Below are 26,328 nucleotides of genomic sequence, written 5' to 3'. Positions count from 1 at the left end.
GGGAATGTAACAAATGCAAGACTCATATAATTACTTCCTAATTTTATAAAGCACTAGCGATCGAGCGGCTGTGGTGGATCATTTTCTGCTATAGATAAGTACGCATTTGATTTCCCCTTTGAGGCTAACATTAGTGCTTGTTAATCAGATGTTTGTGAGGTAATGTATAACATTTTCTTCAACATTTTTGGCACAAATTTAACCACAAAGTTTTGCATTTTATAGCTACAAAAAAATAATAATAATTCAAATGGCACGAAGTGGCTAATATCTGGTTGTGACCAAATATTGTTTGTTTGTGAAATTGTGCATCATTCAATCCTAAAATGTCCTAAAAATAATAATTCCCTTAGTCAAATAATTCTCAGAGCAGTGTAGATTTTTTTCTATAGATTTTGGTTGTGACTGAACTGACGCACTGAAGCATTTACCCCTAAATTAAACATTCAATCTAACTGCTGTCAGATTGGGCCATGGCAAAGGTCCTCTAGTTTGCATATAGATCAACAGAATGCAATTAGATCTCATCTGAACACAAGTAGCATCCCCCATTTAGATGAAAATGTGCATTTTAGTGCAAGCTCTGAATGCAGCCTATCGCTGAGTGGGACTGAGTGTCAGAGGTGCTCTCATTGTTGAAGGTAGAAACTTGATCGGGCTGTGGAATGTACCCCCCCCCTCCCCCCCCACACACACACAACTCCCCATGTCCCCTCCCTCTCTCACACTCCTCTCTTCTCTCTCCCTCCCCTTCCTTCCTTTTATCCTGAGAAAGAGGGCGGTCCCGAGGAGCAGGCAGGGGTCAGCACTGGGGGAGGTGTATGCGTCACCTCCCTGCTTTGCCGGCCACTGCAGGAGGAACGGCTGTGGGTGGAGAGAGGGCAGGAGGAGGGAGTGAGGAAGAGGGGAGGGGGGGACTGGGAGGGAAAGAGGAGAGAGCATGGGCTAGGTCCTGAAGCGTGGGTGAAGGGTCCGTTTTGTACATGTATGTTGAGGGGGAGGGGCTTTAGTAGTAATCTTGTGGCAGAAAATGGCGTCTAATGATAATGAGGCCCGTGCTGCTGACCATTGCGCAGCCACAAGTCTGTTGGAACACATGTGGGGGTGGGGTTGTCCCTGTGTTTGTGTGTGTTGGTAAACTAGCCCTTATCTGTTGTCAGGGCCGCCTCCATCTTGAGTGGCGGGCTTGAGCTCCCAGGTTAATTTAGCATAATAATGTCTGCCGGTCATTCACAGCGTTTCTAAAATGGTGGACTACTCCAATCACTAGGTTTTCTCTTCATTCTTGTTTCTAGTTGCCCTCCCTCTAATTCCATGTCTTCTTCCTGGAGAGAAGTGTATCCTTTCATCTTCCCTCCACCCCTCTTCCTCTGATTTAAGGCTCCAGGCACATAGATGTCTTTGCGTAGCCTTTAGTGTTGCGTGTCGTTTACTTACTGTAAGACTTTTCACTAGTTTGAAAATCATGTGAGAAGGCAGTTTCAAATCCACAGCACCAGTTCTTTGCATTTTGGGGGGATTTGCTTCAGGATTTCCTCTTGTGGGAGGAGAAGCAAGGCCTCCCAGCTGCAACAGGCCTTGAACACTTTTCATGTGGGCTGCACCAGACTACAGACTGTTTCCTTTGCTCTGTTTGTCTCTATGAACAAATAAACCACTATAGCGCAGCTCTCTGCTTCACTGGTTTTATCAGGAAGTTGCTTCAAACTCTTACTTCTGCTGTTGACTTATATAACCAGTTTACACAACCATGTGCTTTTAATTTTTTTAGTCTTCATGAGAAAAGGAGACTTCTGTTTAGATCGAGTTGAACCAAATCTACTCCAACCTTGAAGAAAACCCATGTAGCCCTTTGCATGTTTGGACTCTCAATTTGGACTCTTCATTACACAATTCTATACAATTGCAAGCCCAAATGAAAACTATCAATGAGTGTTTGGGAGATTTTTGTTTTCAATTTTTGCACTTCTAATTCATCAGGATCATATCAATTTGAAAGTTGTTAAAAAAATGTCAAACCACTAGTGCTAGAAAGGCAAATTGCTACATTAGGCAAATGCTTTTCAAACAGAATAAGTAACTGACAATACAAAGCATGTAACTAAAAAGGGGAGATATACAATATATTATATTCAAGTTTTAAGTAGCTTGAATTGTAGCAGGTCTGTATTGGACAATATAAAACTGCCCATGTAAATGTCCAGTCAGCTCACTGCGATCCTTTGACCTTCTCTCCTTCTCCCTCTCCCCCTCCCATCTCTTCTCTCCCAGTCTCTTCTGTCTCCCCCTCTTTTCTGTCTCCCTCTCTTCTATCTTCCTCTCTTCCATCTCCTTCTCTTTTTTTGTGCTTCTTGTCTTTCTCTCTCTCCTTTTCTCTTCCTCTCTCTTTCTCGTTTTCACTCTTTCTGTCCACCTTTTGTGCATGGAAGTACATCTATAAATAGCCTTGCTCTTTTGCCACACCCTTCCTTCATGGTGTGTGCGTAGGGCTAATTTGTTTGCTGCACAAATGTAGAAGTTCAACAACCCTGCTATGTTAAAAAAAATGCTGTGTACTGTATGAAGATGTTGGTTGCTGATTTAGCCTTTTCGATCACTGTTTTGTATTGAAACCAAAAGCCATATTTGTGTATGGGGGTTCGGAAGGATGACTCATCATGGAGCAGGTGTCCTGTACCAACTCCACCCTCTCATTTTTTGTCTCATTCACTGGAGTGCCTTGCCCCTCCCAATGTCTACTTCCTGTATCCTCTCCATCAGTGGTTATGGTTGAAAAGAGCATCTCTACAGCTGGTGCGCATGTGTGAACTCCAGAGTGAGGTCCCAGGACAAAAGTGAGGATTGGCTCATTGATATTTTACAGTTGGTGACCATTCTATAAAATGGTGTGTATTTGACAATGTTCAGTATTCTTGCTAAAAGACATTAGTTTACCTGTACAGGGCTTCAGAGTGTGACCAATTTTGGTGCCTGAAATTTTGCTCCTTGCAACTGACTAAAAGAAGACATCAATTCACACTATCACCTCTGACCTGGCTATAGCCAGTCAGAGCTAAGGCTGTTGTGCTCAGGTTGCGCTCTGATGCACAGAGCTTAATGCACCGCAACATCTTAGGTTTGGCTTTTTAAAATCTGTTTATGAACTTAGACACTGTATTTACCTTTTAACAAGTAGCATCAAACCTGTAGATCCTCTACAATGTGTTAAGTTACTTAAATGAGGCTGCTGATGCGCAATGTGAAAATAAAATAAAACTAGACTGCAAAAGATATGAAAGATCAAATTGAAAGAGTTCTCACTCTGCACTTACTATAGTGAACTGTAAAGATCCTTAAAAGCACACAGCTTTCAGTCTGACTAGTTTTTGAAGCCAATATTTAATGGCTTTTAAAAAAATTTAACCTATAGGCCACTAACTCATTCTGCATTAAAAAATAAAGACAAAATAACTTTTACCTGGATAGAAAAGTCACAAGTAATATATTCAGCCCTTATTGTTGAATCAATTTAAGGACAGTATATTGTGATGGCTTAAATAAGCAGCGGGTTTTGGTGTGCCCAAATCATGTTCTGGAGCATCCAAATGAAAATTTAAAACTTAAAATCTTTAGCCTGGAGCCCTGCTATATGTGGGCAGTCGCACTTGTTCTTGCTTAGTTCTGTTTTCTGTCTTGGATTGATAGATTCTTCAGTCTACCTTTTTAAAGCGTGCATTGTAGTAGCAGTCTTTTCAGTTTTACTTGCTTTCATACTTAAGCCGCCCATAGGTGAGTGTGTTGTCTTTCACACTAGTCATTTCTGTTCTCCATACACAATGATGCTGGTGTCACATGTAAAGAAGACGTCGCAGTTTTCAGCAGGTCGACATGGGTTTTGATCGGTTTGCCCTTCTTTCTGTGCCCATGTGATGGTTCCCATAGGATAACCCTGTTTGTTGGAATGTCTGGATATCGATGGCAGTGAGCTGCGACTCCAGTTCTAGCAGCGATTTTTGTTGCTGATTGGTGGAAGGTCTTTGTACAGCACTCTATTTGGAATGCGATCCTGCCATTTGATATTGGACACTATTCTCAGCATTCATGTGTAGGTGCCATCCAGTGATTTCGCCTTTTGCTTTGTTAATGTCCAGCTCCCAGAAGCATACAATAGAACTGTCTCCACTGTAGCTAACAAAAAACCTAGTTTTACTTTTCATGCAAGATTTGATTTCCATAGGTTAGACTCGGGTGTTGTTGAGAGCTTTCCACACAAGAGCTTTTCTAATTTTGATTTTGTTTTTTCACTTTTACCTTTTTACCTTTTACCTATGATATATCAAGAGGAGAGGTTTATGGTTTAAACCTTTGTAAAAAATGGCAGATGAAAGAGTGCACAGAGTTGATGATGGAGCGACAGCAAAAGGAGCGAGGCCATGAAGAAGCCAGGAGGAAGAGAGGAGGCAGCCAAGTGGAGACGTGTGTGCGCGTGTGTGTGTGGCCAGATGGCTCCAGCGTGTGGCGACCAGCCAGAGGAACAGGTGCAGGTCACATGACCAGCCGTTACCACGGAGATGGTGATTGCTCTTGGCGTGAGGATGAAAGGAGAAGGGCCCCAGGGACAGAGAGGGGGCGAGAGACGAGAGAGAGGGGGACAGAGAGGGGGAGAGAGAGTGAGAGAGGAGTAGAGCGACAGTGCGACAGTCGTAACAGAGGAGCACAGGCCATGAGAGGCACAGGGACATAAACATGATGGCACTGAGTCTGGATGTGTATGTTTACTGTGAGCATGGTACAAGAGTTAAGTTGTTGATTCTGTGAATCCTGTTCATTGTGTATAAATGAAAGTTGATTCTAACTGTAGCCTGTATGTGAAGACAGTAAATCAATCTGATTAAGAGTCAGATTTATAATGTACGAATTCTCATATTCCAGAGCAGTAAAGTAGGTTCACTGGTTTACTAGTTTATATAGTTTTCTAATAAAATGTGTATTTTGCAGATAGTCACCCCAACCTGGTCTCATGTTTTATCTGTAGGGTGAGTGATATACAACCAACCAACCAATGTGAAAATGTGAGCTCCCATAATGAGTAAGGTTGAATAAATGTGAATAATTGAGTGACTGGATTTCAGATCTAAAAGTTTTTAGACTCACTAAATCAGGGCAGAACACTGCTACCTGTTGCAAGTTTGTTTTTCATTAATGTTGGTTTAACAACTCCAAAAATAAGTCTTTATTTGTAGTGCTATATTTATCTATCTTAGTTAAAGACTTATTAATGACAACTTTCTGGATCTGGACTGAGAAACTTCCCAAACTCCCTGTCACTTAATCTAGTTGCAGTGAGTTCTTAACAGTTTAATTTCTGTCATTTTGTCTCTGAAATCTCCTGCCGTGCGCCTGTTCATTGAAGTATCTTTGTTCTTAGCAGCAGTGTGTGCTAAAGTGTGGATCGGACAGTGAGCAGACAGACCATGCTCCTTCTCTCTCTCTCTCTCTCTCTCTCTCTCTCCATGCCAGAGATTAGAGGAAGCCTAGGGGCCCTCACAGAACCCCCTCCTCTCCCCTCTTACTCTCACTCCCTCCCCCTCCCCCTTTCGCTCTCTGCTCTCCAGGGCCTCTACTCTTTTTCAGTGTCTGTCTCTCCTGACGCTCTTCCTCTCTCTCCTCTTATATCACTCCATCTCACTGCACCCGCCCCCTCCCTGCCTTTCATCATATTAACCCCCTGTGTGCCAAAGCCTCAGGCACACTAATGACTTCTAAATGGGTAAATCAAACATGGCGACTGCCCTGGGACAGACGCACACATATACACACTTGCCTCCCAAAGAGGAAAGAGTTGTGTACTTTCAAAACACCTTTTTTTTTTTTTTTTTTTTTAATCATGGATTAAACTTTTTTTTTGTTTTTTTTGTTTTGTTTTTGCAGCACTAAGAAAGTGGAGTCAGGAGGGGGGGCCAGTGCTGCTAAGAAGGAATCAAAGAGGAAAAGGGAGTCATCAAGCTTTGAGGATGTGGAAGTCAAGTCCCCGCCCCCCTCACCTGTGGAGGAGGATGACGATGATGGTGTGCAGGTAGGGTCAAAATTAAGCCGCTTAAAGGCTAGTTATAACAAGCAAAATGGGAATATTGTTGAAATCAGTGTTTTCATGTTATACTGCAATACATTCTTTCCTTTCTGCAAAGAACTAATTTTTTTTGCTAAAAACAACCAAGCAAAATTCTTTGCCAAATTTACTTGGTTCCATCAGCAACTTTTCCTGAGCTGCAAATGGCCTTTTAGTTTAATTGAAAGATACCACAGCACTGGGGTTTGTCTTTTAATAAACAAAATGTGATGACCGCAAACTTGGTCATATATTGCCTTTTTAATGTAGAAAGACATGAACATAATCCATTTAAAAATTTCTTCCATACCAGAGTTTTCTCCCCTCAGTATTGATCTTATTTGGCAACATTTTCAACCAGGAAATTGGGAATGTTTTCTTCAAAGTCAGTATGGAAACACAGAAGAGCATATGGCAGTGTCTAATGAATAACAAAAACACAGTGTTTCTAGTCTACCGCCTATGCCAGATTCCTCCCTCAATACATACAACAACTTACACATCTTTACAACTGGCTATACTATAATTACTTTGTACTATTGGATGCAAAAAATTGAATTGCAATGCCGATGTGATAACAAATGTAATCAAATTTTTGTGTCTTTTTCCTCCAGAAACGCCGGTCATGTCGGCAGGTCAAGAGGAAGCGATACACTGAGGATCTTGAGTTCAGGATCTCGGACGATGGAGACAGTGGAGATGAGTCCCCTGCTCCCAAATCCCCCTCATCTACATCCCAACAGCAGGTTAGTTTTATAAAATAATCACAGTATCACACATAATGCTATGTGACTGTGTGTCACATAGCATTATAGCATATTGTCCTCATAGTGACTGTAATTTTGATTAGGTTGTGATTTAAAGCTAGTTGAAATTATAGTACTTACTTCAGCGGGATGAATAGTGGGCAATTTAGCACTACAGACTAGCAATCAGTCTTTTATGCATTGGCTCATACGTGGCCTTGTAGTAAAAGTTGAATATTGGTTAGAAAAGGCATTCGTAGAACTGCCATTGACTAGGTTCATAGTATAACTGTCCTGTGCATAAAAACTGAGTGAAGAAAGTGTGTCTGGTGGTGGGCAAATTTTTTTGCTAGTCAAAAGATTGCATTATTGCACATTGCAATTTCAAGGAATTGATTTTTGTTTTGCCTGATGTATGTTTGATGCAAGCATATTTGTAAAAACATCATCGAAGATGTCAGTGGATAGACATCTTTTAACACAATCAACATTTTTTCTCACCTCTGATTAAAAGCGTATAGAGGGGTATACACTTTTAATCAAGCTATACGCATTTAATCGTGTACCAATTCTGCTGCAGTTGTGCTTTTGGTTAGTCCTGTTATTTTTTCAGTCTACACACCTTTGAATGGTATAGAAAGAGCCAGGCTTGCATGACATGGCAAGACATTGCTTACTTCAGTTTTAGATGGAGCGCTTGCATCAGTTTTAGAACTGATGTGACTTAAAACATTAGAAAAAAAGGTTGGTTTTATATTAAAGCTAACTTTTCATTTTGTCGCGGTTTCAATGTGTTGGTTTGCCACTACTGATGGGTACCAAAGTTTGTGATTTAAGGCCTGACTTAAGTATTTTTGTTTCCTAGGACTTTGCAGAGGCAGAGGGTCCCGTTGTGGAAAAGATCATGAGCATGCGCAACACCAAGAAACAGGTGAGAAACACCCCCACCCACCACACACCCACCTGCCCCCACATATGCCCCACCTGCCCTCCACGCGCCTCCACGCGCCTCCACCCACAGCCACAGCAGCCCGAGCCAGCTCAGGTAGAGTCAGTTTACGTCATGTGATTAGCCGCTCCACAGCTGGCCTAAGCAGATTACACAGCGCGGTGCAGACATTGTGTATTCACTGGGAAAGCGGAGACAAGACTTCTAGTATTTCAAGTGTGTGCGCCTGGAGCTGTGTCTGCCGCTCATTGACTGCTGGTGTGTGTCTGTCTGGGCTTTGTTTTCGATGAGTTGCTCTAAGAAAGAAAAGGGGGGGAAAAAAACCCGTCCCGGAGCCAACTCGCGTGCACACACCAGCCACCAGCCAACTTTCCCTTCTCTAAAGCCAGCTGCCGATAGCTCACTCCCCTACCTCCTCTCCCAGGCTCTCACAGCTCCATTCAGGGCTGACCTCGGGCCTGGCACTGGGCCAAAACCACAACGTTAGCTACGCCAGACGCCAAGCTAGCGTTTCCTCAGGCTCTGTGTGTGATTGATGATTCATGGCATTACAGTAGTAGTAGCAGCGTGGTATGTATGCAAGAGTTACACCAGGAATGGTGAATGGAAGAAGGTGTGAACAAGCAAGTTTATGGTACCTCTGGAATTATCCGTACAATCCAATAGGATTCGTAAAAGGAACAATAGTACAGTATGTTTAAGTTTGATCTGATTTGGCAAAGTTTTAACTTTGTTAAATGAACATTTAGAAGTCTACATAATGAGGATATTAATTTTAATAACATATGATGTATACCTAATATACACTAGTTATTCATTTATCAAAATTGTAATTAAAGCATGTAGTTATGAAGTTAAACAGATGATAAATGGCTAACAAAGGCTATGCCTGCCTAAGATTTTGTTTATTTAGATGGAACATACAGTATGTTGTATTACTATTAGTTTGGAATTACAATTCTTAAATTAAATCTTAAATCAGAATTGTAATTTTTACAAAGAAACGTATTTGAATTCTTCTGTTTCGCCAAAACATAAATGTCATTTGCTTATATAAATATATGGAAAAAGCACCCAAACTAAAATCATGTACTTTTAACACACTTTGATCCAACACCTGCCGTGGCCACTTGTACACAGATCAAAAGAAATGGTTCTGAATGCAGCCTGAGAGATTGACATGTGAATACAACAGTCAAATGGAGTGCTTGGTTCATGTTGAGGCTGAATTGTAGGCTCTTGTGTGTAAATCAACATCTTGTGTGTAACAATAGTCCTAACCGCTCTTTCACTGTTGTGCTTTATCTGCTCGACTAACTGTAGATTTCTTTTCCTCTCAGCTTGAATCCGGGGAAGAAGTGGAGGTAGAAGAGTTCTACGTCAAGTTCAAGGGCTTGTGAGTAACATGTTTTTCTCTACCTTTTGTCTTTCACAGCTTATTTTCAGCTTGCACTACTGTGGCGGCCAGTCCAAAAGTGTGAAAGGCTCGAAAGCCCTTTTTACTGTGCAGCCACTAGACATTTAGGTTGCTAGTATATAAATAACTCATTATAAATAGTATTCTACAACTGTTGGAACTGTCTGTAGAATAAAATGACCTTTGCGCTTTAGATTAAACCTGAAAATTCAAACTAATACAATTCTGCTTCTTGACTCTCAACTTTAAATAGTGATACATACACAGATCTTTTCATGTAAAGCCTCAGAATAGGACAAGCTGAGATGAGGGAAATCTTGATATTGTACAAATGACAGTAGGCAAAATCCTGTTCAAATAATCCACTTTTATGGCAATGCAGTTGCCATTATTTGTTTAGACTTGCTACAGCAAAAAAATGGATTCTTCATAGAAAAAATGATTTACCCACTAAATCCTTATTAATAAAACAGAACTCATATCAATTAAGTTCTAAGTCGTCGTTCCCATATTCTGTTAGATAAAGTAGTAAAATGCGTTGTCTGTGTGTCCTAGTTCGTACCTGCACTGTCGCTGGGCTGACCTGGAGGAGCTAGAGAAAGACAAGAGGATACAGCAGAAGGTCAAGAGGTTTAAGGCCAAGCAGCAACTCAACAACTTCATAACAGAGGTAAGCCCCACGCAGTAACCTGCAATTACCCTCTCCCCAGGACACTGACCTACGCACTGCAGAGGAAATGTAACTCAAACATGCATACTGAAAGCACTCCTGTCCTTTTTTTAGTTTTATGCTGCAAACCAGAAATTTTGAAACCCATAAAAATCTTCTCAGTGCTTGAAGTCGCTCTTTTTCTTTTGTAGATGGATGATGAGCCTTTTAACCCAGACTATGTGGAAGTGGACCGTGTCTTGGACGTTTCCGAGAGCACAGACGAAAATGGAGAGGTGCTTTGATCTCCCCCTCTCATCATTCATGGCTTTAAACTTGTCTCTTATTCTCTAACCCAAAACGCCCTTGGCCCTTTTTTGTATTTGTGTGTGCGCAGTTGGTGACCTTGTATTTGGTGAAATGGTGCAGCTTGCCTTACGAGGACTCCACTTGGGAGCTGAAGGCTGACATCGACCAATCCAAAATAGAGGAATATGAGCAAATCGCTGCACGCACACCCAACACTAAAAGAGTGGTGAGTCCCGCGTGTGTCTTTGGTGCTATCTGTCTCTGGGACGTCCTTAGTGGGGCAGGAGGTGTGTGTTTGTATGTCTTGGCCTGCTGCCTGCCTTTCCTCCCTCAGATTTACTGCCGCTTTAACTGCTCTCCACAGGGCCACGTTCTTGTGGTGGTTGAGCCTCGCACACACACGCCCTGCTCCTGTGGCCGGGCCAAACCACTAACAGTGTGTTTAATGCTGAACAGAAGCAGCTGACTGGCTGTGGTCGCTGCCTGCATCACTCTTTTCTCCCTCTGTGTCCATCTATTTAAGTACTGCCTACTGTTTCTCCTTAAGACTTGTGTCAGAAGTGCTCCTTCAAAGGCATGACTTGAGGCCCTTTTAAATTTGGCACTGTTGATGCTGCGGCCTTCAAAAAGGCTGGGTAATCGGTTGCAAAGTCCAAAATCTAAACACATTTGTTATACAGTATATAGATGCTTAAATCATTACTCATTTGTATGTTTTTCTGAAGTGTGCACTGATAAATGATTATCAGTGCATTATGGATTTAGTTTGTGCTAGATTACAAAAGGTTGGTCAGTTAACAATTTTGAGGTTTGTTACTAATCAAAATGGTAAGCAAATAACCAACGCACACCCTAGACTTAAGGTACTTTCCATTCATTTCAGTAAATACAAGATAATGGTGTGAATTTTCTTGATGATACTAGCTTCCACTATCGCTTGATCTCACAGCTGTGTTTCTCTTCTGAAGGATCGGCCCCACGCAGCTGACTGGAAAAAGCTGGAGGGCTCGAGAGAATACAGGAACGGCAACGCACTCAGGGAGTACCAGCTCGAAGGCCTCAACTGGCTAACCTTCAACTGGTACAATTCGTAAGTCCCTCTTTATTAAGTCTGAATGGGTCTCTCACCACCTTTGTCACGCCGCGCTCATCATTGGATCCTTTTAATAGAGCTAAGTGGGCATTAAGCAGGACATTAACTGGCCAGGCTAAATAGTAGGCATTACGTTTGCCCAGTGGTGCCATCTGAGCGTTGAATGTACTAATCGCACTAGAATAGCCATTATTTAGATCAATAGGTCTCAAGCTGCAGTATACAGGCTTTCTCTGATGGGCTACAAATTAAACAAACGCATGACCGGAAAACTGAGTTATTCTGATTTTGTTCTTTAGTCAGTAGTAAGTTTATATTTGTTGTGTAGGCCACTGCCAAGTCCGGTTTAAATCTTCTTGACCTCTAGTCTGTTGACTGTTAGGCTCTGGTTTGATTTGATCCTAATTTAGACTGGTTTCATTCCAATTTGGAATTTGATTCCTATTTTTTTGATAATCCCTGGTACTGATTCATGTAGTTTCCATGGAGAAAAAACTTATTTTGCCATGACCAAATCAATATATTACAACATTTGGCTTTTTTACACTAGTCAAATTTTAACTGCACTTCTGTCATATGTTTCCACACTTAATCATTTCATTATCATTTTATCTGCAGACGTAACTGTATCTTGGCTGATGAGATGGGTCTTGGAAAAACCATCCAGTCCATTACATTCCTCTATGAGATTTACATGAAGGGCATTCAGGGGCCATTCTTGGTTATCGCGCCGCTCTCTACCATCCCAAACTGGGAGCGAGAGTTCAGGACCTGGACCGAACTGAACGCAATTGTTTACCACGGCAGCCAGGCCAGCAGGAAGACCATCCAGGCCTACGAGATGTACTACAGAGACGCACAGGTAAGTGACTGCTATTCTGTGGCTTAATTTAACATTTTACTATTTAGTCTTTATTTTGGACTTCCACTATTTTACATCACATTAATTCTCAGTCTGGAGGCAGTACTTTAATAGATTGGTATAGGTTATTCTGTTTGGATCCTTAAAAGACAATTGTATCTGTATTCCGACTTTTACAGCTAATATACCCTTGATGTCTCAGCTATGGCTTACACTTAAATCTATATATGGGTTTATTGTCAGTGGAGAATTGTGGTTGGCATCCTTGAATAACTAGATGCATTTGAAATCAAATTCATTTTGATTTAATTTTAATTTGGATTGCAAATTGTTTCTAGCCTTTGTCTGATTTTGGTGGTAACCTCTTCCCTTTGATCTAGGGTAAAGTAATAAAGGGAGCGTATCGGTTTCATGCTGTAATCACCACTTTTGAGATGATCCTGGCTGACTGTCCCGAGCTCCGCAGCGTCCAATGGCGCTGTGTGGTCATCGATGAAGCCCACCGCCTTAAAAACAGAAACTGCAAACTACTGGAAGGACTCAAAATGATGGACATGGTAAGTGGAACTTTTTTTCTGGCACCAAATAAGGACTACACATTACATTACATACACATTATGCTATGCATGTTAGATTCACATTAATGAGCATACAATCGTATAGCACATTGTTAGTGTTGAGGACAGCAAAAACAAAAACAAAAAACACATTATTTGAAAGTGGATGTTATTTAAAATGTTATCAGACAGGGGCCTGAGCCAGTATTCTGAATGGTGTATTTGGCATTTCCATAGAGAAATATATTAAAAACAGACCCACAGGTGTCTATTAGTTGGGTAATTGCTCAACTACACTACAAAATCAATAAAAATCTGCAAATTGACAATGACAATGCCCATAATCATCTCAAACCTGGCAGGCCAGTTAAACATTATGATCTAACAATAGATGCTTATATTAACATCCAGTATATTTTTGTATATTTGGCTCATGTTCTTGTTGTTTCCTCTTGTTTGGAGAGCCAAGTCCCAGTGCACATCCTGATTTCCATTTTTGGTCTATAATATCTCTGGTCCTGTCTCTTCCTCTCGACAGGAGCACAAAGTGTTGTTGACAGGAACCCCCCTCCAAAACACTGTGGAGGAGCTCTTCAGCTTACTCAACTTTTTGGAGCCAGAGAGATTCCCATCTGAGCAGACTTTTATGACTGAATTTGGAGACTTGAAGACTGAAGAACAGGTGAGACTTTAGCACATTGTGGCCCTGGGTTTTTCCAAATTATATAAATAATATATCTACTAGTTTTATTTGGAGTTCAATATGTATTGTTTCCTATTTAAGTTCAAGTTTCTTTGGGTAATTATTTTGCCTTGCCTTGTTGGATGTTTCAGATTGGATGTGGATCTCATATTGTTCTTGTAGATCATTAACTTGTATATTTTTGCTTTAGGTTCAAAAATTGCAAGGCATTTTAAAACCTATGATGTTAAGAAGACTGAAGGAGGACGTAGAGAAAAATCTTGCACCAAAAGAGGAGACTATCATTGAGGTGAAACTTCCTTCATAACAAAATAAAGTACTGTTAATTATTTTTTTTAGTAATACATTAAGAGTGTTAACTGAATTATGTCATTTCAGGTTGAGCTCACAAACATTCAGAAGAAGTATTACCGGGCCATCCTGGAGAAGAACTTTTCGTTCCTGTCTAAAGGGGGGCCAGGAGGTGGAGGGGGAGGAGGTGGTGGAGGAGGAGGAAGTGGCAATGTTCCAAATCTGCTTAACACCATGATGGAGCTGAGAAAGTGCTGCAACCACCCCTACCTCATCAATGGTACATAATTATGCAAGATTATCATTTACGACAATCAAATGTAATGAAAAAGGCACAGATTATCAATGTAGACCTACTGCGTATGAGATATTGAAAAGTGGAGATTTTAAATTCATGTTAGAACTTCAAACACTGGATTCCCATTAGTGGAGTCAAGCTGTCACCATTATTCCTGGAGTCCATTAAAATATTCTCATCAAAATAAAAAAATGGGCGCATTTTCTGCAACACAATCTATTTGCATATCTTATCATAGTTGACACATTTTTTACACTTTTAAATGTACAAAATAAAGTTGACATTTGCATGGACCTTTGGCTGGCTGACAGCATCTCCAAAACGGCAGCTCTTTTGTTCCTTTAATTTTGCCATTGAAATTGTAAAAGATGGCTGACATACTGTGATGTTGTATGTAGGAGCTGAAGAGAAAATCGCAGAGGAGTTCAGAGAGACTCACAGCGCAGATATGCCAGATATGGCTCTTCAGGCCATGATCCAGGCTGCGGGGAAACTGGTGCTCATTGACAAACTGCTGCCCAAACTTAAGGCTGGAGGCCACAGGGTCCTGATCTTCAGTCAGATGGTCCGCTGCCTTGACATCCTGGAGGACTACCTCATCCAAAGACGGTGAACATCATCTTTAGTTTGCCTAGGCATGAGTGATATGACAAAAAATATCAGTACCTCACAATTTTTTTTACTTTGTCTGACCAGACTTTCAATTTACAGTCAGACTTTTGGTAACACTTAACAGAAAAAATTTGTTTTTTATTCATTCCTTCAATGCATGAATTCTGTTCCAAACCACATGCCCTTAGTTACAGGGAATTGGCCGAAAACCATGCTAATCACTGGCCATTAGAAATGACTGAATCTAAAGTAAAAGTTGAGAATTTTGGTATAAATAGGGAAATTTAATCAGACATATAAATAGATGACAGGGAATGGAATCTAGATCTAAAAAAGGCCAAGCTTAATGGAAGGTCTATACTAAACAAGAACTAAAAGGTCTAATGTCTGCACATGTAGTCCTTATGAAAATGTACAGTCTTGACCAGAAAAGACATTTTTGCATGGAGGAAACCTTTTATAGTGACTTCTTTATGTTCTTGTCCAACCTTTAATTTTGATTAAAACTTGAGTTATTCATTTATTGTCCCTGAATACTTTCTGTATTGTGCTTAGAGTGTCTACCCAGAACGCAGATAGAAAATAATCATGCGTAATTTAAAATTTTCTGCTGTCAACCCAAATTTTACAATAAAAGTAAAATAGATCATATTTGATAAATTTTAGGTCAGTATATTATGTTGTGTTTAGCAAGGCAGATTTATTTGTAGAGCTCAAGTTGTATATTGTAATTCAAAGTGCTTTACTGAATAAGAAAGACATTAAAATCACAATGCAAATTCAAACATAAATAATCATAATGAAATTAACTTGGAAGACGGTGCAGAATAAAATCCTTCCACTGCTAAATAGAACTGTTTGGAGCTTGGCAATAGTAAGTTTTTCTTTAACCTATCTAATTTGAGCTTTGGCCTTCATGTTCTCTTAGATATCCGTATGAGAGAATAGACGGCAGAGTTCGTGGAAATCTCCGACAGGCGGCAATCGACCGTTTCTCAAGACCGGACTCTGATCGATTTGTGTTCTTGCTGTGTACAAGAGCGGGAGGGCTGGGCATTAACCTCACTGCTGCCGACACCTGTATCATCTTTGACTCAGACTGGAACCCACAGAACGACCTCCAGGTAAGACAAACCATAGTGATTCTCAACAGGAGGGTCTTAAAGTCAATATTCATGGGTTTCAGCTTGTTGTTATACAGTGCTGTGAAAAAGTATTTGCCCCCTTCCTGATTTCTTACTTTTTTGCATGTGTGTCGAACTGTTTCAGATCGTCAAACAAATATAAATATTAAACAAAGATAACCCAAGTAAACATTTTCGGTGATGTTTTTGTTAAGAGAAAAATGCTATCCAAACCTACATGATCCTGTCTGATAAAGGTAATTGCCTCCCTTGTTAAATGATGCAACTGATTAATCATATTATTGTGGAAAGCTGAGTTCAATTTCATAGCCGCACCCAGGCCAGACTGCTGCCGGACCTTTCAAATCAAGACATCACTTAAATAGAACCTGCCTGACAAGGTGAAGTAGGCCATATTGAACCCAAGACATCATGCCGTGAAAGAAATTTTCAAAGAAATTTAGGAGCAGATAAGAAGAAAGGTAACTGACATGTCTCAGTCTGGAAAAGGTTAGAGGCATTTCTTCATCTTTGGGACTCCAGCGAACCACGGTGAGAGCCATTATCCATAAATGGAGAAAGCATGGTACAGTGATGAACCTTCGCAGGAGGTGGCGGCCTACAGAAATTACCCCAAGAGCACGACGACGACTGATCCAAGAGGTCACAAAGGAACCCAGAACAACATCTAAATAACTCACTTGCCTCCGTATAGGTCCAGTGTGTTCATGACTCAACCATAAGAAAGAGTCTAGGCAAAAATGACATGCATGGCAGAGTTCCAAGGCGAAAGCCACTGCTGACAAAAAAGAACATAAAGGCTTGTCTCACTTTGACCAAAACACCTTGATGATCCCCAAAGCTTTTGGGAAAATATTCTGTGGACTGATAAACATTTTACTTTTTGAAAGGAGTGCATCCCATTACATCTGGCGTAAAGCGAACAATAAAGATAAAGAACATCATGCCAACAGTGAAACATGGTGGTGGTAGTGTCATGGTTTGGGGCTGCTTCAGGACCTGGATGACTTACTGTGTTTGAAGGAACCATGAACTCTGCTCTCTACCAACAAATCCTGAAGGAGAATGTCCAGAATGTCAGTTTTGTGACCTCAAGCTGAAGTGCACTTGGGTTCTGCAGCAGGACAATGATCCAAAGCACATCATCCAGTCCAGACGTGAAGCCAATAGAGATGCTGTGGAATGACCTAAAAAAGGCAGTTCATGCTCAGAAACCTTCCAGTGTGGCTGATTTAAAACAATTCTCCAAAGAAGAGTGGGCCAAAATTCCTCCAGTTATTGCAAATGCTTGACTGCAGTTGTTGCTGCTAAGGGTGGTTCAACCAGTTATTAGGTTTTAGGGGCGATTACTTTTTTAGGTGCAAATGTCTTTTTTTTCCCTTAATAAATAATAATAATAATAATCAATCGACACTTAAAACTGCATTTTGTGTTTACTTGTGAGCTGTCTTTGTCTAATAAGTTAAGTTTGCTTGATCTGAAATGGCTAAGGGTGACAGAGGTGCAGAAAAAGTAAGAAATCGGTAAGGGGGCAAATACGTGTTCACAGCACCGTATGCAACATTTTTAGGGGCATTCCCATTCAAGATATGTTTGGCTTTAAGTTGTTAATTGCTATGACAAAGGTGATAATTTTCCATCATTCTGTTTCATCATTGCATACAATTAAAGAAGAATTGGGAAATGAAGATACCATCCATGGTTTTCAGAACAGATAACATTGGTAACATTAAAAGTAGGCAACAATAAAATCTCATTTGTGTAAACTTCTAGAAATTGGACACATATACCCAAGCAATTTTATTCACTAATTCAGATCTTCACTACTTGCTGATAGTTTTGTTTTGGCTTTTGTAAATAAGTTTGATACATTACATAAGTTGCATTCCCTCATCACTAGTGCAAGGCAAAAACTGTTTTAATTTGAGCACCTGATTCCACTACTTAAATGGCGAGGTCTCGGCTAATATTGGATTTAGTCTTTAGCACACTTGTCCATTCTTGAATGAAATGGCTGTGGTAAAACGTTTCTCTTGTCTGGCAGTCTTTGTAACTTTGTATTCATTTTGCTTCAGGCCCAGGCTAGATGTCACCGTATTGGGCAGTCAAAGGCTGTAAAGATCTACCGTCTGATCACGAGAAACAGCTACGAGAGGGAAATGTTTGACAAGGCCAGTCTGAAGCTCGGGCTGGACAAGGCTGTGCTCCAGAGTATGAGTGGCCGTGAGAACGCTAACAGCGGGGTAAGATACATGCACCTTGTGTACTCAATGTATAGCTGCATCATTTTGGAAATTAAAAGAAATGCGATTAGCAAAATCCTTATTTTTAAACATGCATATTGCGGAGTTCATTTTGTAAGCAACTACAGGAACATTAACACTTAAGAGAGAAGTATGAACTGCTGAAAAAATCCAAATTCCATGCATTTCAGAACATGTTTGTAGATGTTTAAATTACTGGTGCATTGTTCTTTGCAAAGGACATGCTATTATCTAAAGCAGGGGTCCCCAACACTGTGCCCGCGGGCGCCATGTCGCCCCCAAGCCCCACATGGGTCGCCCGCAGACCGGTTCTAAAAATAGCACAACTCACTAATGAGCTGCATCTAAAATTTAATTTTATTCTGTTGCTATTTTTTTAATCACTCTTGCGTTTATATAGATTTAAAAATGACAATATCTTAAACTTATGTTCATTATACGTGAAGTTTAGATAAGTTAAGGTGAAGTCTGACCTACTCAGTTCAAAGGTCAGTATTGTGCACGTGACAAAACCAGTGCTCCGCTCGCCAGCGCTGTGAGGATGCGCTGAATAAGAGAGAGAAGAGATCACTTTCACAACAATTTAAGACTGTAAAAATAACCTGCGCGTATCTCATCTGCGACTGTGGTGACGGCAAAGCGGCACAATGTGGAGGGACACTTCACTACGTCTCACAAAGCTCCACACTAACTACCCACGGGGACGAGCGCTCCCCACGGGGACGAGCGCTCCCCACGGGGACGAGCGCTCCCCACGGGGACGAGCGCTCCCCACGGGGACGAGCGCTCCCCACGGGGACGAGCGCTCCCCACGGGGACGAGCGCTCCCCACGGGGACGAGCGCTCCCCACGGGGACGCACACTATGGGCAGAACAAGCCCAGAGCTAAACGCAGCTTTGGGTAAACAACAGGCTTTAAAAATATGTAAGCTTATTTTTCTTTAACATTACATAATTGATAACGTTATGAAACATGGTGCAATGTGTATTATTTATGTTTTGTTAAAAAGGTTTGTCAATGGATAGTGAAAATGGGACACTTTTCCTATGAGATGTAGTGATATAAGTGTCATCTGGAAATTTAACAATTACTAAGATTAGTAAAGTTAAAGTGCTGAATACTGATATCTGTTTCCCTCCTTGCTCATTGTTGATAATTATTTTGAGAAATCATTAATGTGATCAGTGTCTTGCAACATGATCAGTGTGTTCACATAGATGATTATCATTTATCATTATTAATAATGTATAACTAAAGGCAAACTGAGAAAATGTGTTATTTCAGAAGAGCGTCTCAAACTGGTAGCCCTTCGTATGACTCAGTGCCCATAAAAAAGCTCTCAGGTTAAAAAAGGTTGGTGACCCCTGATCTAAAGAGTGGCAGAATTTGCATTTTGATAATTATGCCAACTGAAGTAGCAGTTTTTTTATCCGATAATTTGAAAATTGTTTTACTCTGACTTGATGATTATGAAGTATATTAATTGTTTGCCTAATTTATAAATTGTAACCTTAAATCAATCCTCTAAACATCATTTGACTGTTCACTAAACATTCTTTGTTGTAGGTCCAGCAGTTGTCCAAGAAGGAGATTGAGGACCTTTTGAGAAAAGGTGCCTATGGAGCTCTTATGGATGAAGAGGACGAAGGATCTAAGTTTTGTGAAGAAGACATTGATCAAATCCTGCAGAGACGAACACACACAATCACGATCGAGTCTGAGGGCAAGGGGTCTACTTTTGCCAAGGTGAAATACAAACTTGAGACTGTAAAATGCAGTTGTGTAGGTCATTTATGGTCTGTTTCCTTATCACATGTTTATTGTGTCTATAGGCCAGCTTTGTCGCAACTGGAAACAGAACAGATATTTCTCTTGAAGATCCTGATTTCTGGCAAAAATGGGCCAAAAAGGCTGAACTGGACCTTGATGCCATTAATGGAAGGGTAAGCACCAGCCAGTTGTCAGTCATCATGTATTGATGAAAAGAATGCCATATCCAGTGACTACTAATATACTACTATAGCTCTGCTTGATTTTAATCAGGGTTATATTCATTGGCTCCTCATTTAGTAGAGGCAAAGATGGCTTGGTCATGTCACTATGGTGTTTTTCAATTATATAAACAGTAACTGTTCTTGTTCAGTTTAAATTATGCAATTAAGATATAGGCTGGTGATGACTATTACTAGATGCTCAGATTTGAACATGACATTATTGGTACAGCATTCAGATTGTAGTATGCTTTCTAGCACCACATGTTCCTTAATAGGTTAGAATTTAAAGATGAACTAGATATTTCTAGTTGAGGGTACCCCATCTGCTTGTCTCCAGATGTAAGTTTTTCTCGGAATGTTCCACAATATGGCATTAAATGTATTAATTCATGAAGACTCCAACAAGCCAAGTTACATATCAAAACAGTGGAGATGCAAGCCCACTCGCAGTAAGAATGCATGTTTTGCTAGTTTTTTTTGAGCAATAAAAATCCAAGGTAGCCACATTTAATGCCATTCTGTTGCAAAGCAATAACATCTTCATGGAAACAAGCAAGGTAGCTTACCCTCCACCAGAAAAGTTGCATAGTGTACCTTTTAATTTGCAGATCACACAGGCTTTCTTTCGACACGCATAATATTCTTTCTTTTCCTCCTAAAGAGTTAAAATTGGATCACGCTAGCACAAAAACAGACATTTATATTTACAGCCCACACACTGTACACCTGCTGCTGTTATAAATCCTACGCCACACACAGCTGGTGGTGGGTCCCCTTCTGGAGCTACTACTATCAGTGGTATTTAGTCATCGCTTGTGACTGAGAAAAGAAGGGGCGACCAGGAAACCACGCGTTGGGTACAGGGGGAGAGAAAGAGGGAGAGATTAATATTGACAGTTGGGAATCTCCTCTCTTCCTTAATTACCCATGTTTCCTTGCTCTAGTGTGTGTGTTTGAGCGTGCGAGTAAGCTGCTTAGCTCCACTTAACAGGGCGCAGATGCCTGGAGGGTACAGAGATATCACTTAGGCCTAGCACTCCCCTCCAAAAAAGAAAAACTGCACGGAAATAAGCACTAAGCCATTGCATTGTACATGCACACTCCTGCTAACGGGGATCTTTATTTTCAGCTTTGCCCGAATCCGTGCGCTCTGTTTGACTTTTTCCCTCTCCTTTTATTCACAATTTTTTTTACCACCTCTCTACGCTGTGGCCGCCTCTTTTAAGGGCCCTCTACTGGAACACTTAATCCAGCTACAAGCCTGAATACACTCCACTCAAGCTTGCTCCCCCGGGATTTTCTTATTGTGTGATGTTGTGAAGTTGAAATGAAAATGACTGCGTCTCTCTGTGATAATTGTGGAACTAACTACCGCCATGTTTGCGCATATTAATGTGGATTGTGAGAAGAAGGGGGAAAATGATCAAATTAATGCAATAAAAATGTATTTCATTAAGCAACATAATTAATGCCACTTTATATCCGAGCTGGGCGGCAATTTTCTCAGCATCACAAATGAAACTAGGGGCCAAATATCCAATTACGGAGATTTGTAGCAAAGATGTCATGTTTTCCTTGGTCTCGCGTCAGAAGAAACCAAGCAAGCAGGAAATGTACAAATGAGCGTCTAAGTGGAAGCTAACCAGAAGGTGTTTTGCATAGTGTTTGAGACAGATGATACCTTAGCTGGAGGATTTGACTCAATCTGTATTGTTATAGCAGGTGTGTTCAACCTAACTAAAAATGTATTTTTAAAAAATTCAGAATATTGAGAGATTAAGGTTGTCAAAAGTATCAATATCCAAAGACTGTTTCTAAAGCTAGCATCGAAACTGAAAAAAATGCATAGATGGGAGTAAATTTGACGTATCCTGAATAGTTTTAGAATCTTGATGTGTATCAGAAATGATGATAAAGACCCAGTCATGGTATCTGAATATTGCATACTTTTCCTTGAAATTAAGTTTGAAATTTTAGTATTGTGACAACTCTAATTGACATTTATATTTATCTGCAGAATACACTGGTGATTGACACACCACGTGTGAGAAAGCAAACGCGGCACTTTAGCAGTGTGAAGGAGGACGAGATGATGGAGTTTTCAGAGTTGGAGAGCGATGACGATGAACCGAGCAAGCCCACATCCAAACCACGAAGACCCCAAGACAAGACACAGGGCTACCCACGGTCTGAGTGCTTCAGAGTGGAGAAGAACCTCCTAGTCTATGGGTCAGTCCTGAAAGCAGACATTTTAAGGCCTTTGCTTAACTTGATCCTGCATATACTCTTTTTCTCTCACAACTCTGACATTCTCTTGGCCTCCTGCAACAAATGTTTTCACTACCTCTGCAAAATATGAGCTGATTGTATATATTCAAGCCTATTCTTATTAACTTTTTCAAGTTAAGACAGGAGGTAACGCTAAGGATGTTGAAGGTCTCAATGGGGCATTGTCTCCTTCTCTAAACTAGATTGTGTCCTGTATTTTATTGCAGTTGCTATAATACATCTACTTTTCACAGGGTTTTTTTTTTTTTTTAATTACTACAAATTACTTCTAGCTTTTAGAACTTTACATAAATTAAAGGAAGAGTACAACTATGTATAATTTAAAGTTTTGGCAAGGAGTGTTTACATTTCTCAAATTGGACCAGCAAAAGTGCATTGACTTTTGAAGACATTCACTCTTAATTCCTTTGACACATTTAGTGAAATGTTATTTAAAGGTCCTATATTACACAAAACTGACTGTTATGAGCTTTACGCCATGTTATGATGTTACTTTTCAAAAACATACCTGCAGTTGTGTTTTGTTTTGTTGTTTATTATTAGTCTGCCTAAATCTCCAAAGCTCAAAATACTGTTCCAACTTGTGATGTCCTGAAGCAGTAGTTTTCAAGTTAACAACTACCCTTTACCTTTTGTTCAGTAGAGATTGGCAATTTCAGAACTGAAATCATCCAAATGATTCTTGTGAAGATGCCTGGAGTTTAAAAACACAGTGGAGCACTTCCTGTATTTATGACATAAGGTGGAATATAGTGTTTTCTGTTTGAGAGGAAGACCTCAGCCTAAATATGCAGAGTTTGTGTTTCATGAATGAAACAAAACACAACTCCAGGTATGTTTTTGATGAGAAAACAACATTATAACATGGATCAGAAAATGGCGTAATATGGGCCCTTTAAAGATCATGTCCAATGTTATTACCCAGTTTTCTATCCAAGCACAGTTCATGGTATCCAGTCCACACAGCCCCACTGTACTGTATACTGCATGCATACTAGCAGGGCTGTTGACTACCAGAGTTCGCCATTCCCTTTTCATGGCTGACTGGCTGTGTCTGTGCAGGGCAGAACAGTGGTGCTAGTGAGATGTCAGCGTTGTTATTGTTCGAGTCTAGTCTTGTGGCCCGAGGCTGTAGGACACAAAAACACAGTGTCTGACCGGGGCTGTCCCCTCTGCCCACTGCACTGTTGTCTTTTCCCATCATCCATATTCTCGCTTCCCACCATTTTGAGGCCAAGCGAGAAATGCTTCAGCTATATCCCAGAACCGCTTTGTTCGATAGATAAATTAGGAGAATGTGGTGTGCAGGTCTGATTCTGTCCACTGCGTCATCAGCCTTGAGGGCAGTCGACTTTCTGGGTGTGATAGTCTAGGGGGGTTGGCTTTGATCCACTTTAGGCTGAAGGGGGGGGGACTCGTTAGGCTGCCACTAACACTTTAAATCACCAGTTTAGCTAGTGTTGATCTGTGTTTTTGAGTTGTTTTGTTGGATCTTTGGTATGGAATATAGAGGTCAGAAATGTGTAGACTGTGGTGGGTTGAGCAGCAAAAAATTTGTACTCCAGTAAGAGTAACGTTGCAGCACTACTTTGGACTTGAGTCAATTCAATTTGAAGCAAGAGTTTTTGCACACAGGAGTTAAAAATGCATTAAAATGCATAAATAATGCACAAAATCTGGTATTAAGGATAAACTACAAAAAAAAATTAACCACAAAAAGAAAATAAATTCTATCTCAAGGAGCAGCTCAAGAAATACTTGTTAAAATAATTTATTGTCATAAAGCTTTTGTTACTTGTCTTGCCCAATTGATGCTCAGTTATCATTGCTTTGCTGTGATGGTACACTGACAGACTTGTCTTCTTTTCAGATGGGGACGATGGGGTGACATCCTTTCTCATGGCCGTTTCAAGCGCCCCTTGCAGGTGTCCGATGTAGAAACGATCTGCCGAGCCCTTTTGGCCTACTGCCTGCTGCATTACCGTGGTGATGAGAACATCAAAAGTTTCATCTGGGACCTGATCACCCCAAGCGAGGATGGGACAACCAAAACACTCAGTAACCATTCAGGTAAATTATATTCAGAAATACTAAAGCAATTTAGAGTCCCCTGCTCCCTATATGACTTGGACAATAATTTTATGATTTTTAAATGTGCGAGGAGAAATAAGATTACAGGTGTTGGTTATTCTTCCCGCCCCTATGGTGGTATTAAAACACTCCTGCTTGAGATGTTTGCCCTGTAAGTGATTACAACTCTCTGTAATTACACTAAATTAATTCCCCTTTTCCCTCCCCAGGTCTGTCTACCCCTGTACCTCGCGGCAGAAAGGGCAAAAAGGGGAAACTCCCAGCCCCTGCCACACAGATGCCCCGTGCAGAGTGGCTGGCCAGCTGCAACCCTGATCACCTACTGCAAGAGGACAGCTACAAAAGACATCTTAAACACCACTGCAACAAGTAGGAGCCTATACTTCCATTGCATTACATCATTTCACTCTATATCTTTAAAAGGCTTTTATTACACTATTGTCTGATATGTTGTAATGTTGTTTCCTCATCAAAAACATACCTGGAGTTGCGTTTTGTTTCGTTCACACTTACAAACTCATTTAGGCTGAGTTCTTCTCTCAAACAGAAAAGACTCTGTTCAACCTTGTGATGTCATGTGGTGATACAGGAAGTGCTCTACTGTTACTCTACTGTTTTAAAGTCCATATATTTTTACTAGAATCGTTTGGATAATTTCAGCCCTGGAATTTTCTGTCTCTACTGAACAAAAGGTAAAAGGAGCTGTTAACTTGAAAACTACCACTACATGACATCACAAGGTGGAACAGAGCATTTTGAGCTTTGGAGATATAGACAACGTAATAATTAAGGGTTACTCAACCATGTGTGAATGAAACAAAACACAGCTCCAGGTATGTTTTTGATGAAATAGGAGCTTTAAGCCATATTATAATGTTGAGAGTCAAACAAAAATTCATGTAATATAGGACCTTGAAGTAATGTACAACCACCACTGTATTTTACTTTGTGAGAACTTGTGAATGGGCGCAGTATATCAACACTGCTCTTTAATTTTCACCAAAATATTTCAAAATCTAAAGCTTTTGATCAATTATGAATAATGCATTTTAATTATTTAAACGCTGTAGAAATGGGGTTCTTTTTGATGCCAACAGCAGGTGAGTGAGGTGTCAATCACACCAGTTTTTTGCTCCACATGTGGGCTACTGGGAAAGCTTATGGACTCACTACTCATAACGTAAAAAGGAATGAGGTTTTGAAAAAAGTGGAAATGTATGCATATGTATTTTGATAACCTTTTGCAGTTCGTGGTCAGTGTCTTCTTACTATTACATTTAAGAGACGCACACATTGCTGCTACATTTCTTGAAGGAATCATTTGCTTGTGTCCTATATACGTATGGACAGGGTAGCCACTTAAGTCACTTCAGATTTGGGATCAGACTGGTCAGTGCTGTTGTCAGGGATAAACTCCACCCTAGTCCAGATTGAATCCCTAGAATTTTTTTCTCACAATTTTTCTTGAGGAGGGAGTTTGTTTGTGTTTGTGTACGTTTGCGTGGCTGCGTGCCAGACCAGGTGCGCTGCTGGCAGACCTGTTGGAAGTGGGTGAAAGACGCTCGCTAACACACATACACACACTTGGGGGTGATTATGTGGTGCCATCTGCTAGGCTGGAGCACAGCGTTGTGTGGCTAATCAGGCCTGGCACATTGATGGATGAGCACACACAGGCTGCCAGCTAACGCGCACGCACCCACTAAACTTGTGATGCCATTCAAGCACAAACGCCCCACACCAGAATGAGTTGCAAATGACTTCTCGGCCTCCCCTTCCCCCTCGTCTTTTTCACTGCCTCTCCAAACTTTTTGTCCCTCTTCCGTCCCAGCCCTGTGTCTTTTATTGCCTGCTCCTCCCTCTCGTGTCCTCCCCCCTCTTCCACTCCTCAAGAATTATTGGCATTAAATCCTGGTGACTAATGTGGTGACAAATGTTTACAGATAAAGCAGATCTCCATGTTATTTTCA

General features: G+C 40.7%; 1 protein-coding gene across 1 annotated transcript in view; it reads left to right on the top strand.

Annotated features, from left to right (window-relative positions):
• Window positions 1–26,328, top strand: part of chd7 (chromodomain helicase DNA binding protein 7) — a 71,751-nt gene that overhangs the window by 27,733 nt on the left and 17,690 nt on the right. The window contains 21 exon segments of the mRNA XM_033982036.2: window positions 5,911–6,055; window positions 6,703–6,834; window positions 7,700–7,765; window positions 9,124–9,179; window positions 9,756–9,870; window positions 10,062–10,145; window positions 10,247–10,384; window positions 11,127–11,248; window positions 11,870–12,113; window positions 12,494–12,670; window positions 13,209–13,352; window positions 13,564–13,662; window positions 13,752–13,944; window positions 14,361–14,571; window positions 15,503–15,698; window positions 17,795–17,962; window positions 19,551–19,730; window positions 19,817–19,927; window positions 21,996–22,207; window positions 24,138–24,337; window positions 24,568–24,727. Coding sequence (XP_033837927.2) covers window positions 5,911–6,055; window positions 6,703–6,834; window positions 7,700–7,765; window positions 9,124–9,179; window positions 9,756–9,870; window positions 10,062–10,145; window positions 10,247–10,384; window positions 11,127–11,248; window positions 11,870–12,113; window positions 12,494–12,670; window positions 13,209–13,352; window positions 13,564–13,662; window positions 13,752–13,944; window positions 14,361–14,571; window positions 15,503–15,698; window positions 17,795–17,962; window positions 19,551–19,730; window positions 19,817–19,927; window positions 21,996–22,207; window positions 24,138–24,337; window positions 24,568–24,727 — 3,153 coding nt within the window.

This window comes from Periophthalmus magnuspinnatus, chromosome 17 (genome assembly GCF_009829125.3).
Source record: "Periophthalmus magnuspinnatus isolate fPerMag1 chromosome 17, fPerMag1.2.pri, whole genome shotgun sequence".
NCBI classification, from domain to species: Eukaryota; Metazoa; Chordata; class Actinopteri; order Gobiiformes; family Gobiidae; genus Periophthalmus; species Periophthalmus magnuspinnatus.
This window is presented reverse-complemented; position numbering and strand designations above follow the sequence as displayed.